Raw genomic sequence first — 14,774 nt, forward strand, 5'->3', positions numbered from 1 at the left:
TTGCCTCTCCGACAGCGACTCTGTTGGCAGTGTTCAGGACAGGCGAACACCTCTTCACCTTGCCTTGCCTTTTCTCGGTTCCTTGACCTCCGGCGCCTTCTCAAACTCCTTCGCTGTTGATGTCCACCCGTTCTCACGATGACGTTGCAGCTGACGGCACAACCTCCTCAGACGCTTCTCCTCGCTGAAGTCACAGCAGTGTGGGCAACACATATAGAATTGCACTTGGATATTGTCTCCGCAGATGCAAAAGCAAACTTCTTCCTTGGTGCTAAAACTGAATGCGTTCTCTTTGCAGCGTACCGAATACATTTAGTGAAACAGTCAGGGTCATTCACTCTCTGGTCCGTAATCCAATATTGATCGTCACTTGTTGGCGGAGTTTCTACCTGCATTTCTCGTTTTTCAGACCTGCCAAGTCGAGCTTCAGTTGATGTTGAGCTCCCCGGTACCTTTACTGGAACCGAACCTTAAGGCTGAGAAGAAATGAGCGGTGGTCGAAATCGAATGCTACGTGCCAAACAGCTCTAGATATTAGTATATCTGACAAAGGTATATTCTTCGTCAGAACGAAATCGAATTGAAGCTTAAGAGTCGGCCTCTTCCGCTTTTGCTGCTCTTCTGACTTTAATGGGGTTGTCCCTTGCCATGCAAGCTGATAGCGTCGATGATTCCTCTCAAGCGTGGATGCAATGGTGAGATTCGCCTGCTCGCAAAGGTCCATGAGACGATTTCCGTTATCTGATGTCTGCTCCATGTGATAGAACCATTTTCCAAGCCCATCGGATTGTTGCTCAAGTCCCATCTTTGCATTCGCATCAATTCCGACAATTACCGCCTTCTGGCTTGGTATCTTGGATATCAACTTATTGAGTTCATCATAAAACGCGTCCTCGTTCTGGTCTGTGGTCTTCCGGGGTTTCCGTAGGTGCATGAGCATTTAAGGTCCAGACTTGGAGTCTTCTGCGATCCCGCAATCGTACAAAGCTGCATCTTGACGACGTTGATCGAAATACCTCCAGCAGATTGTTATAATCGTTCCTAACACCCATTGCACAGCCTCCTACATTCCTTTCATCAGCATCGCCGCAGTAAAGAGTGTGATTCTCGAAATCGATGAGAGGGCGATCCCTGATGCGTGCTTCATCCAATGCACAAACGGTGCATGAAGATATCGTAGAAATCTGGATAGAGTGGCTTGTTGGAGTTCACTTGACAGTAACCGGCAGTTCAATGTAAGGAGACGGATGTTTTTCGCGAAAGATCCCATGTTTCCTTCAGGCACTCGACCTTTCAGGGTATGGGCTCTGGCATGGTGTTGGACGACACACTTTTTTTGCACCTTTTTGCAATTTATAGGAAGTTTTTGACATATAACAGTGCAGGTTATATAGCTCGTATGTTCCCAATGCGCATGCAGAAGCCGCTGATTGCGTTTAGTGAAAGCAGGGCCACCACCTGCAGGTAACAATCAGACTTGTATACGCGGCCCTAGGATTTCGGATAATCATGCTATATAATAAAGGTCTTAGTCTGCCAAGGTGCCTGTGGGTAGGTGACCCAAATCGGTCCGCTAGCGCCAGAAAGCGATGAAATGGGCTGAGAAAGGTCCCAAAGCGTCTATTTGTCTACCGGCATCACAAAACGTTGAGACGGATTCCACGACACGGGATTGGTGCGACAACGTCAGGAAGTGGGCTCAACAGGATTATTTTGCGCCAACACCACGCAGTAATTACAGGAGATAGTGAAATTATTACAAAAAAACCCCAACGGAATCTTCCATCAACGCGTGTGTTTCTTTTTTTAAAAAAAAAAGTACGGGAGAAGATTCTATTAAAAAAATATGGCAAAAATTTAGAGGAAAATCAGTTATTCAATGTAATAATTTTTTTAAGCTTGTATTCATGACTGATGGTAAGCGAAGCTAGCCCCGCAAGAAGTCTGAAGTCTAAGGACGTTCAGACTGGTTAGTTATAACCGAGTATAACAATTGTCATTGCAACAAAGAGATTTAATCGATTTATCGATTTTTGTGTCAATCAGAAACAACAAAAAACACTACGCTTGCTGAAGAAAGACTAAGATACAAAGAAAATAATAACAATGACCCAAATATTAAGTAGAAAATAGAGAAAGTAAAAAATATTGGAAAGAAAGAGTGGGAGAAAAGAGCGGGAGAGGAAAGCTAAAAGACCGACAGACACATAAGGAGTTAAAGCGGTACGTGGGCCAACAATTTCTGGAAAAATTAGGTTCATCATGAATACATTAGATCATTTTCTATCACCGGTTAGTGTAGAGTACAGGTCACAGTAGTCAATCAATATATCGATCAACGATAGTAAGTAAGACGAGAGTGTTAAAAATGACTGCTAGAAACTCCTCAGATCCATAGTAATTCGTAAATACACCTCATACTCAAAGGTTGATCGACAAATTACAGCAGTGTTTGAAAGTCGAATTATCGATTATTGGATGTTATGGATTCCATAATCGCTTTTGTAACGAACGGATGGCCCATGTTTTCTTTATTAGAGAAGAGGAAAATCAATCCGTTGATCATCCAACGTTGGTGTTGGCGGATAAAAAATTTTTCACCCATGGGCCACCACGCATTGCATGAAATCATGCAATTACTATATAAATGTTTAGTAAAATTCTCCTTACGGACCAGCCAAGTCCCACCTAAGAAAAATCAATAAGCATAATACAAGAATGTATCACAATTGGTTCCCAATTCCTTGAGTTGGTAAAAATCCACCAACGCTTGCTTGTCTGGATAACACTGGTGAGTGAGAAGTAGGCGTGACTGACGAGAGAGAGTGTGGTGATAAGAGACGCGCAGACGTTGGAAGAAACGCAGACTTTTCACCGGACGACAACGACGGTACTGAAAATCGATAATTGATTGGGAATGGGAGGAAAGATAAGATGGGGAAATGTGTTCGACTAGTCTTTACTTCGCGATTTTTCGCGTCATGACGACGACAGCTACCGCAAAATAAAGAAAAGAGCGTGGCACGCGTGGAAAAATTGCGATTGTGGAAAGGAGCGGAAAAAAGCAGTCCTTCAATATTTTAAAATTTCCCACATAATACATTTTTGGAAAAAAAATTTTGCTCTGGTAGCAAGTCAGTTGCTACCTGAGAATTGTTCTACGGAAGAAAGTTATTGAAAAAATAGAGTATGTGCAGTCAACTCACCTTCTAGACTTCCGCCAACCGTATTGAGCAGCTGGCGAACATCGCCCGCCGTCGCCGACTGCGGCGAAGTATGACCGAAATTTGCCGGGACGGGCGATATTGACGGTGTCAATGAGAGTTGAGCGATAGGCACTGAAATGTCCACCGGGGAACCATCCGGGCGTACATGCGTCCGCAAATGACGAGTGATCATATCGCGACGACTCTGAAATGAGTAGATCGATGATTTATTGATTGTCTAGGTGATTTCCGAGTTAAAGCGACTTGCCGCTGCGTATTGGCATAATGGACATTGGTAAGGTTTTTCTCCCGTGTGTGTCCGTTGATGTGTGCTGAGGTGGTCCGAACGCGAGAACACTTGCCCGCATAGTTGACAACTGTAGGGCTTCAGACCGGTGTGCAATCGCATATGCCTGGAGAGATGGACAACTAGCACAGGACAACTACCACTAGCAAAGTACACAAATCTACATGGAAGAAATCGGAATTTTTACTGTTATTATGTAATTATTTTTATCAGAAACTGAATTTTTCTGTGTTGCAGTAGAAGGATCGATCGATAACTATTTTTTCGCAACAAACCTTGTTAGCATATCGCTCCGTCCGAAGCTCTTGTTACAAATGTTGCACTTATGCGATTTCGCGCCATCGGCCTCAGCCAAAGCAGATGCAGAGCTGAAAATCGATACGATCGATTGCTGATGATCAGTAAAATGATCAGTAAAAATGATCCACGCGTGATCCGTGTCACTAACGGCAAACCTACCGATCCCGATGACGAGAAGCGATGTGCTTTGCTAGACGATCGTGTAAGGCGAATGCCTGAAAGGAGGAAATTATTGATTACTTCGCACGATCAATCCGATCATAACCGCTCCATTGCTCCGCCCACATGTATTCTTACCTGGCCACATGTAGCGCAGACAAACGGTCCCGTTGTAAGATTTCGGCTCACGTCCGACTCCGATCGACTTCGCCTCCATAGGGTCGCACCTTTGACAGGACCTGCACCAAGTCCTGCACCGGTGATGTCTACCGTACTCTGTCGCAACAGTGGTGAGCGTGGAAGGTGATCAGTGGGCGGGGCGAGCAGTTGTGGATTTGGGACCTAAAGAATGGCTTCGGATTTGCGATTTCATTAGTGCTTAGGATCACTAACGAACCTGAAGAAGTCCGCTGTTCATCGCATTGTTGTACATGTTTACCGCTTGTAGCGCCACAATTTGTCGTTCCATCCACATTTGGATTTGACTTTGACCGCCAAGCGCTTGTCGCATGGCATTTTCTAACTGAAGCAGATGAAAATAAAATACGAATTCAAATTATAGCCTTTGATTATAGTTTCTCGTCGATCAACATAAATTTTTGATTTTGATTGAGATTTGAGAGTGAAAAACTTGGGGAAAAAATAGAGAAAGGAAAACTCGTACATTTTCGTTTGTATTCTCATGTTGTGGTGACGGTGGCGGTTCTTCGATCGTAGGTTGCCTTGAAGCCAATCTACTCACACTACGTAAATCTGAGTCATCTATTTCGGATTCCTGAAAAATTTCCAACGTAGTAACACATAACGTGTCGTGTACTATGTATGTTGTATTTTGCTTTATTATTTACGTAACTAGTAGCTTGATTTGTTCTTCTTTTGAACTTTCTTCTATTTGCTTCCACTTTCCTAGCAGGGATCGGTCTAATGCGTTCTAACGTGCAGTTCCTATGCGCACTTCCTTGGATATTTAGTTTGAACCTTCTCTACACTGTTGTTATTCCCCTTTACTTCTTTATCTGGCATCTATAATATTAGTGCTTCCTTTTCTACTCACCGGTTGAGTGGGGTGAGCCAGTATACCCGCTTGCCGAACTGCCGATGTTGTACCTATTAATTTTATGAGGGCATCTTGCTGGCTGATGTGATTGGAAGCTACTAATTTTTAATACTAATAGCCTATCTGCACTTTCTTATTTTCCAAGAATCTTAATCCTCACCCTATCGAGTTTATGTGCTTTTTGAAATTACTAAATTGTCCCCTGCTTTACTGTTCGCGTGACTTATCCCTGCTTATTCTCATTCTACTCTTCTCATTGTTAGATTTTCTATTGTTTATTTGTATTCATTCCTTGCCTCATACTCTGGGCACGCCTTTGAGCGTAATAAATAAATAAATAAATAAAATAAAATAAACTTCAGTAGAAAAAAGAAAATTGATACAACAACGGTGTGCACAGTAGTGACAGGTACCAATATGTACCTGGACCCAAAAAAAGTCAAAATTAACGCAACACGAAAAAAAAGGGCAAGAAAAAATTGTGCCTGTTGCCGATCAAAGCAAATTTCCTCTACTGTTTGTATAATTTCTAGGAGCAAAAAGAATAAATAAATATAATAAAATAATAACTTATCAGAGTCAAGTGGAATTGGATGAATACGCATCCGAACACTGCGTAGCCCCGTATGTTTCACGCACAAATACCGTGGCGCAGTTAATTACACATATGTAGATGTGGAAATAGAAATTAAAGGACAAACATACTGTAGCGCTCGGCGGCGGACTGCTACTACTTCGATGTTTTGACGCTAGTCGTTCCTCTTGTTCTTCTTGATACTTCTGTAGAAGTCGCTTTTTATATTGTCCTGTTGACGAGAGGCGTCTAGATGTCGCTGCAGGAACCTACGAATACGGTACGTCACGAGAAGTGTCTATATTGTCTTTCTAGCCTTTTTTCAAAATTACAATAGTCTTACAGAGATTGTCGATTGCAGCGATGTGTCCATACGTTCTTCTTTTGGTGACATATCGCTGTCTGATCGACTTCGCTCTCTAAACATAGTTTTTTTTCTCCATTTTTCAAAGATTAATTTTTTTTCCAGCAGCCTCGGTTCGAGCGGCGACCACTCCACCCACCGTGATTCAGGATCTAATGTATGCGTTTCTGGTACCATGAGGTTGTGGTGGCGGCCTGACATCGAACTGCTGCTTCGTATTTGATCAAAACTGTAACATTTCCGTAGAGGACCTCACCACCTCGCCTCTCTAAAACTTCAAAGGTACAGTACCTAAAATGGTTGAAACTGCGCGTCAACGGGTTCGGCGATAAGTTCGGTGATCGTGCGTAGGTGGAGTACGGTGTCTCTGGGTCCTCACAGTCCGAGAACGGTGAGTACGGTGCGGGAGAGAGCATCATCCCGGGAGACAACAGCTCTTTGCTGCACACATCCGATCCGCCATCGTCGAGATCGAAGCTGAATCAATCGATATTGTTTTTGTCGGAATTTTGTAGAATTAGTTCGGAATTTTGTAGAATTAGTATGTAGAATGTTGTAGAATAATCATGAAACAAGCAGGTAAGCACTAAATGATCAGGTGAGGAAATTTTCCATGCAAAAGGCATCCGTAGATCTGACTGACAAATGAGTTCCACTACGTTGCTGTCAATTACGTCTACATTGTCACCTCAAATGCGAGGAACACGAGTTACACACTTACCTGTTCTTATGGTTCTCACGAAAATTTATCCACGGTGATAAATTTGCCGAAGCCACGCTGATTGACGATCTTGGACTCGAGCCAAGATCCGATGTCGCGTACGTTGACATCGGTGACAACTTGCCGTAGTCGTAACCGGAGCTCAACTGAAAGATCAGCTTCTAGGTATGGATTATTGATTTGTACACGAAAAAAGAGGGAACAGACCAGATTGATTCGATGCATCGCGTCTTCAGTGAGCGGAAACGGTCGACGAGGTCGTGGTGAAGTTGGCGACGAAGGCGCTGACGGGCCTTGTTCGCAGATCAACGGAGGCGACTGAAATTGACAATTTTCAGAGGAATCTAAGGAAAGCTATCTTTAGATTTCTCTCGAAATCCAAGATTGCAATAGATGTGCGAAATGATTGCATTCTCAAGAGAAAACAGACGATTTGAGGAGAAAAAGAGCCAAAAAATTCGCTGTGACGTGTACTTTCGGCAGGTGATGGGTGCGTCATGCAGCAGGTGGTCGTGAGTTTTTTTTTTCGCCGTGACCGATTCTTACGCAAATCCTTTAAACTTAAGTAGAAAGTCAAAAATAGTCTTTAGTCCTAACTCTAAGCTGATGACAGCAGAGATTGACGTGACACCAAAGAAAGACAGGAAAGAAATTAGTCGGTTTGGTTCTTATTTGCTCAAATTCCACATTCAGGTAGGCCCAACTAATCTACTGCTGATTTTTTTCCACACATATGCGATCGAAGAGGTTACATTTTGGTTCTAGACCTAAAATAACTCTTTTTTTTTACTACAAAAGAGTACAAAAAAAACGAAAGAGTACTACAAAATTGTAATATTACGATTACTCTACAAACTACTTCCTACTACTACTACAGGCACAGAGTCATCAACCGGAGAGACACACTAACACTATCGATTTTTTTTCCTTTTTAGCAATTTTAGTGTCAATGCAAATTTTAGTGTCAAGCAATTTGTTCAACAGTTATCTCACCTGTTTTCACCTTGTTACCAATCCGTTAGAAATTTCGCTAAGCTCATTTTGAGGCTACTAATATCAAGTTTCTTGTCGTTAGTTAATTTCCTGATTTTTTTTCTAATTATAATATTTTCCAGGAAATTTTCTAGAACTCACAGAGCAAGACTTGCTCCTCTTTACATAATTATTATCAAGAACCATTTGAATTACTGTAATTGGTGTCTGTTCAGGATATTTTCAGTTACATCTTCATTTTGCATCTCAGAAACCCCGGTGGTTCAGAATTCTGCGGCAGCAAACGCATCTCGAAGGTACGGTACTTAGCTTTGCTGCGTAAATTCCAAAGTTCCACTTATTTCCTGACTGATATCGATTGATTAGGAGAATTGACTCAACAAAATTGTAGCATTACTCTGCACGATTAACTCATGATTTTTACCTCATGATCATTTGACCGCTGTTTAGCCACTACAGTATTTAATTGCCCAGCGTAATAAATTACCATTGAGTCATCCACTAATATTTCTCGATCATTTTCTGACCGAGGATAGTGGAGGTCAGAAGTGGTCAGACACGAAATGGCACGAAATGGCACGGGAGAAGAACAAAAAAGAAAAAATCCCCGGGAGGCTTTGAGAAAAAAAGGATGAAAAACACGTTGAAAGCGATTTGATGATTAGTTGCAGTGTAACATTAGCAGAATTTTACAAAGAAACAACGAGAAATTCGTTGCTCGCAAGATTTTGGAGAATTCTGCGTGATATTTCTAAACGAGAACATGAAGTTTCTTTGCAGAAGAGAAGATTTGAGCAACAATGAGGAACAAAAGTGTGAGTGTAATGTGTCGAGAAAATAATTGCAAAGCGCATGTGAGAGATGATAGCGTTAAGGAAATCGGGAAAAAATGAAAGGAATGTAAAAGATGCATCAGGAATTTTCTGTGACATCCTTCCAGAGTTTCGCCGAAAAGTCGCGAAAATGTGACGGAATCATTTTTTTTTCAAACGGCTGTAATCTTTCGAAGTTCAATTTTTTGAAACACATTAAATGTACAGTTTATCTGAGAAATGAAATCGCGCCACCGCGAGTTTCTCGAAACAAATTCGTCAACAAATAAATAAATAAATATTTGGATGAAAGCCGACGAAAGAGGTCGGTGAAGGTGGTGAGGGTCGTCGGCGAGGTATCAGCTGACGCCCTCACCGCCGCCTCTTTCGTCGGCCGGCAGCTTGCTGCCCTCGCTGAGCCCCGCTTCGTTTTGAGGTGACAGAAAAAAAAACAACTAAACAAATTTTATCCAGCAGAAAAATCAGCAAGAAATGAAGTGGTAAACAGTGTTGATCTGTCAATTTTTCCCGAACGGGAAACGTAACGAATTTTCGGGATAATAGGATGTACATCACATCTCTCTCACATTTGTAGCTTTAGGGATATTTTCAGCTTCTGTTTCAGGGTCTGCCTGCATACAAAGATGCAAATTTGTGTAAAAAAATCAATTTTTTTTAAATTCAAAAAATTTTCATATAAATCCACGCACGACCTACGAATGGACTACAGAATTTCTTTTCCGGTACAGTACGAAGATAAATCTAAGTAAAAGTAGAGAGCTATTTGGTGTACGAATTGGAAATTCCTGTATTTCATGACGATTCGAATTTTGACCCTTTCTATACCTCTCATACATACATAGCTCATCATAATGGTGTAACTAGTGTAGTGTCTTTATTAGTTATTTTTATCATTTTATTTTTATTTATTTTTTTTATTTATTCAGCACTTAATGAATGGTAGAATAGTGTTCTAAAAGTTTTTGCTTCGAAAGCTTGGTAGCATTTCAGTACATCGCTTTTCCAAGGAATTTTTGATCTTAGAAACAATATCAGGAGACCGTTTTTGAGAAGGGAAATAAATTCCCGAAATCAATAAAGTTGACAGTTAGTTTAGTTAGGTGATAGTGGATTTTATTGATTTCAATTATTTATTTAATATTTATTCACAGGAAAAATTAGCAGAGGAAACTCTTAATTACTAGTCAGTAATTAAAAAGTAATTGTCCCCATATATTTCAAACCACCACGATTCCGATCGATCCACAGTTGGCACAGTAGCCTCTACAGTATCCATACGTCCCTTGGATCGTTTTCCTATCCGCTCCATACGATGATGGAGATAAGTTGCTGGATCCGATGTTTTTCCACTCAGCCACCACCACCCACACCAGACCTCCGCCGCCAACTGCGTCAATAGTCATTTAAGCGTCGCGTGACTCAGCCACGCCCACACCGTGCCAATATGTACGTGTTTCCTGTATTCACGGTGTCATTAATGCACAAACACAGACACACGTTTATACATAAACACGCAACGGCTGTAAAGCATTACGTGCCTATCCGCAAGAAGACGACGTAGACGTAGGCGAACGCGAGATTTGTGGACAACTCACACAAGCCAAAAGGCGTGTAAAGCAAAAAATTTAACGGAAAGCACTTGCTGATGCTCGGAACTATTGCACTTAAATTTAATTGCTGTTGAATGATTTGAAACAACTTGCACTTATGTTCCTAAGGTTACAAAGAAGAAGCAGATGTCTGTGTGACGGACAACTGACACTAAAACACTAGCGAAGGAGGCTTGAAGGTATCATCTGGAACAGGAAATTCAGAAAGCAACGCTGCAATCTACAGCCAGGAACACTTATCCAGATGAGAATTCGCAGCTTGTTCAGGGCATGCAGAAGCAAGGAACATATTGGAAAAACAACGGTAAAGCACAGATGTTTCACTTCTCCCAAAAAATCGAAAAACTGGACAACTGACACTAAAGCATCTAAGCGACACAGTTCCAAAGGTGTTACCATGCTTTTCATATAGGCAACTATGCTCATTTCCATAAAAATAAGATCAGTTGTCCGAAGAAAACACAACGGATGGTCCTGTAGTGAAATTAAGACATGTTTCCACAGGCGATGCACATAATCAGAAACTGAAGATTCACATCATCGTCGACCAAATAAAGAAGAATTATTTTACTATTATTGTTTTTTATTTTATCCCTTAAAAATCGACAAATCGCAATCGAAAGAGTGTTTTTTTCCAGCCAATCAATTACTTTTCTTAGAAGCTGAACCTGATGACCTGATGCACCAAAAAAAAAAATTCAGGATCAAAATGTTATGCATGAGCAAGGCACAGATGGTATTTTTTTCCTTGCAGGAAAAAATTGGAACTTAAAAAGAGTTGTTGGAATATTTCTCTTAAAATTATTGGGGTGTTCACACGATTTTATTCGTGAAAATCCGATGTCCCCTTCACCTCCACCCGTCGTCGTCGACGTCTGTCGCCCTGAAATCATCTCCCCTCTGCTGCCGTGATGACTCTTTGTCGTCGTTGCTACGGAAAATGTATTATGAGCCATGTGTGAGGATTCAATTAAGCCATCATGAATGTTTTGCGCTCGTGGACGACGAGGCGCGCTATTGCACGATGACGCAGGACTGCGGATAGTTGAGCGCAAATCCACCTACGTTATCGCTCGCCCGAACAAGCACCGGCCATGCTTGCTATAAATTTCCTCGAAAAAAAAAAACAATTGACCGAGAACCGAGCACGGAACGAATTATCGTTGATGACACCTTCGCGGCCGCTTAACATTTCCAGAAATATGGCGGTTTTTAATCGTTATTAGGTAATATATTATTAGTAAAACTAATGAAGTTGTCAGCCGAACCTTTATTTGATTTTTTCTCGTCACACAGAAGAACGTTCACAATTATCATGAAATCATTTTGAATGGCCAACGGGTTTCGAGAAAAACCTAATAACGTGACGATTGAGATTGTTTGAAGAGACAATTATCGTTAAAAATAAAATAATACGTGACCGGTACGAGTTTTGCCGTTTCGCAGAAATGTTTGCAGAAATTTGCACGCGTTCTTGACATTAACAGAAATGAACAGTTACGGCTCGGATTACAAACACTCCAGGCTTAACGGTAGCCACTTGGACGCATTCACGAGTGTCCACGTGACCTTAAAATTTGAATGCTTCATGTTCAATAGATTTATATGAGAAGCAAAGAAAAAGTCTAAGATGGTCAGAAAAAAAATCTTTGGGTCTTTCTTTTTTTTCAGAGGCCAAAAGAAAGGACAAAGTCCACATTATAAACTACTATTCTCACTATTCAAAAGAGGAAAATGATTGAAAATCATAGGGAAGAGATCTCTGTGGGAAACTCCTAGATATTCTTTGCAGGAAAATATTTCCCTGCAGCTTGTCAGAGTATCCAAAGAAGTCAGGAATTTTTGCTGTAGAAGTATGTACATAGCTAAGATGAGTAACCAAAAATGAGAGTGCTGGGAACTCGTGTCCGCGAGTTTAGAAAATGTTTGACCAGTTTTTTTTAGGAAGGAAAACTCGTCCGAATTTCTCCCCGAGAACTGGTCCCATGAAGTGGGCGAGAACTTCACGGGACCAGTTCTCGGGTCTTTTGACGGATTTTTGAATTTTGAAGGATTTTCCCAATGAAGGTCAGCTTCGGTTTGTTAGTGGTATCAAGGATAGATAATTCTAAAGAACTGATATCTAAGTATTCCGAAAGTGCCCGACAGAACTCGCCCGAATCTCTCCCCGAAAACTCGTCCGCATGGATTAAATTATCTCCGTATAGATTAATTGACTTTAGTGCTGATTTGATCAAATCAACAAAAAAAAAAGGTTAAGGGCCAACGTCAAATCAAAGCTAAACGTAGTAATCAACGCAGATTTTGCTAAGAAAAAAGAAAAGTGCAAACTAATAGAACGTATACCGTAATCAACGACACAATTCAAACTGAAAATCATCGAATCAAAGAACATACCTTCAACATTCTCCGCGTACCATCGTATCGTTGCTTATTCGGCTCGTATATCCCTGGAATCACAAGCGCCGGTGGTCGATTGATCAGCGACGGACCAGGCACGGCCGCTGTTGCTGGAAAAAAAATCAATAACTCCTTTCTTTCAAAAAAGGACTACAACTATTTCATTTTCGACGAAAAAAACGCTGTTTCAGAAAAATTTTTTATACTGTGAGAGGGAGGGGCGTCGGTGCGAACCGTCGATGCGGCAATTTGCGGAGATCATCCGGAAAAGCTGTTGTTTGTGCAGGAAAATCCGTGGGGAAATTTAGCTACGCTTGCGTTGATGCGGCTCAGACAAGAATACATCGAACGCGCTCTTTCTCAATCAAATCCGTATTTTCATCGCTGGCTGGCAGATTATTCCGGAAAATTCCCTTCCTGTCTAAGCGATAGCGCCCATAATACAACTTTTAGCATTGGAGAATCCGAATGAAAGACTCGAGAGAATGGAGCAGACAACCAGAGTATTGATCGTTGCGCAAGATGCAGAGCGAGCAGCGAGACTATTTCGGTGCGTTGAAGTATAAACGCTGTACAACAGGCGCTGAATCTAAAATCGAGCGAATTTTTCTAGAATCATTATGGAGTCGGCTTCGTCGCAGGCGGTTCAGCTATCGTGCGGCTGCCGCATTCCTGAGACACCTTTCTGAATATCATTTATCACAAAATCTAATTGCATGACGAATCTCCCCCTGCCCTCGCCATCGGAATTGCTATCCATGCACCATTATTCTTCCTCTGCAGTTTTTTTTTTCTGCTTTTTTTTTTCTTTTCATCTAGTCCTTCCTATGTCTGTTCTACTGTCTCCCGGAAAATTCTTCCTCCTCAAGAGGTGCAGTCGTATTCTCTGTTTCTGTGAGCTAATTTCCGCCCGCAGATTTGTTCGTTCCTATCTCGGGCGCCCCGATTGCAGCGCGTTCCAAGTCATGGATAATGTTTGAGACTATCCTTGGCATAGCTGTCAATCAGTATAATGAGCTCTGCTTCCGATCGTATTATCCTCTTTTGTGTTTGGCGAAATGAACATAAAACGATGTCTTATGAATACAGTAATCAGAAAAAAAAACAAAAAACGGTAAAGAATGAAGTGGGGAGAGGGTTGTAATGAAGAAAAAGACAGAAGATGTGAACTTATTACGACTGGCTCATTCAGCTGACCCTTTGCTAGGAACTCATTTACCCCATCCGCGGTTACAGCCCTTGACTATGATGAAAATGTGGATAAGATATTGATCTAGATTGATAAGAAACAACAACTGTTTCCCATCAAAAACCTAATCAAAAAGAACAAGAAAAAAGTAAAATTTCCCGCACAAAGTACCTACAGTAAAGTAAACAAAGTACAGTAAAGTCCTTCATCACTTCTTACGATATACAAATGAATAAATCAACAAATCAATTACGGTACTCACCGTGGAAATTCTCCACATTCACCTGATTGTTGCTCATGTGAAGAGCGATCGCTGATCACTTTTCGTTATTGAACCAACGGTAGCAGAACTCGGATCGTTGCGAAACCACAGAGTTCTGGAACGGGTAACGTAGCGTTCGAGTGAAAATCCCAGCGGTTAGAAAACATGGAGCACATGGAAGGAGAACTGTGGAGAGGAAGAAAATAACACTTGCACCAGCGCCGAGTGTTTTATATCTTAAGGAAGTACTCAGCATGCACAATAATTGGAATAGGCGTGGTTTAAAAGCTCTTTAACCTTAGTGTTAAGTAGTAATTGATGGTGGACGACGAAAAAAACTGATGAGGAAGGAAGATGAAAAGAAAATTGAGAAAAAGAAGTGGCAACGTTCTATTTATTTGTTGCCGTGCTTGCTAGGTGGATTTTTTGCACCGGTTTTTTCCCGCTTACCATCCGTAGATCACACGCGACTGTCCGCCATTTTCAAAAACTGAATATCTCCATTGTTGAGGTTAAAGGAATGAGGGCTACTTCAGATGAGCGTACACAAACATCGAAATTTATCTCAGAAAACATCTACAAATACGTGCATATACCCTTTTTTATTATATTTCTATTGCATTATTTTTTTAAATTATATTATTGTGTTATATTATATATTTCTGTTATACTCTTCGTTATTGTATTACTATTAAATTACATTTTTTAAAACTATATTCCTATTATTTTATTATTTTCTTCTGTCCTGTTCTATTTTCTATTCACTATGTTATTTTATATTTTTTATTATATTAGAACG

General features: G+C 41.0%; 1 protein-coding gene across 4 annotated transcripts; it reads right to left on the reverse strand.

Moving 5' to 3' along the window:
* Positions 1-54: 54 nt before the first annotated feature.
* RB195_004157 (uncharacterized protein) lies at positions 55-14,012 on the reverse strand (the record flags this gene model as incomplete). Of its 4 annotated transcripts, XM_064179854.1 has the most annotated exons (16): positions 2,724-2,893; positions 3,207-3,411; positions 3,475-3,619; positions 3,789-3,881; positions 3,973-4,028; positions 4,111-4,314; positions 4,370-4,495; positions 4,637-4,747; positions 5,735-5,872; positions 5,947-6,022; positions 6,107-6,196; positions 6,259-6,444; positions 6,689-6,834; positions 6,896-7,006; positions 12,522-12,634; positions 13,976-14,012. In XM_064179854.1, the coding sequence occupies 16 exons, from the start codon at positions 14,010-14,012 to the stop codon at positions 2,724-2,726; spliced, it is 2,007 nt and encodes a 668-aa protein (XP_064033156.1). The 4 variants fall into 4 exon arrangements, with proteins under 4 accessions (XP_064033154.1, XP_064033155.1, XP_064033156.1 ...); XM_064179852.1 differs by lacking the exons at positions 2,724-2,893; positions 3,207-3,411 and having other exon boundaries at positions 3,445-3,619; XM_064179851.1 differs by lacking the exons at positions 3,475-3,619; positions 3,789-3,881; positions 3,973-4,028; ... (9 more) ...; positions 12,522-12,634; positions 13,976-14,012 and adding exons at positions 55-184; positions 304-389; positions 470-853; positions 1,017-1,184 and having other exon boundaries at positions 2,769-2,893; positions 3,207-3,399.
* Between the last annotated feature and the right edge of the window lie 762 nt (positions 14,013-14,774).

Source organism: Necator americanus, chromosome I, assembly GCF_031761385.1.
Source record: "Necator americanus strain Aroian chromosome I, whole genome shotgun sequence".
NCBI lineage: Eukaryota > Metazoa > Nematoda > Chromadorea > Rhabditida > Ancylostomatidae > Necator > Necator americanus.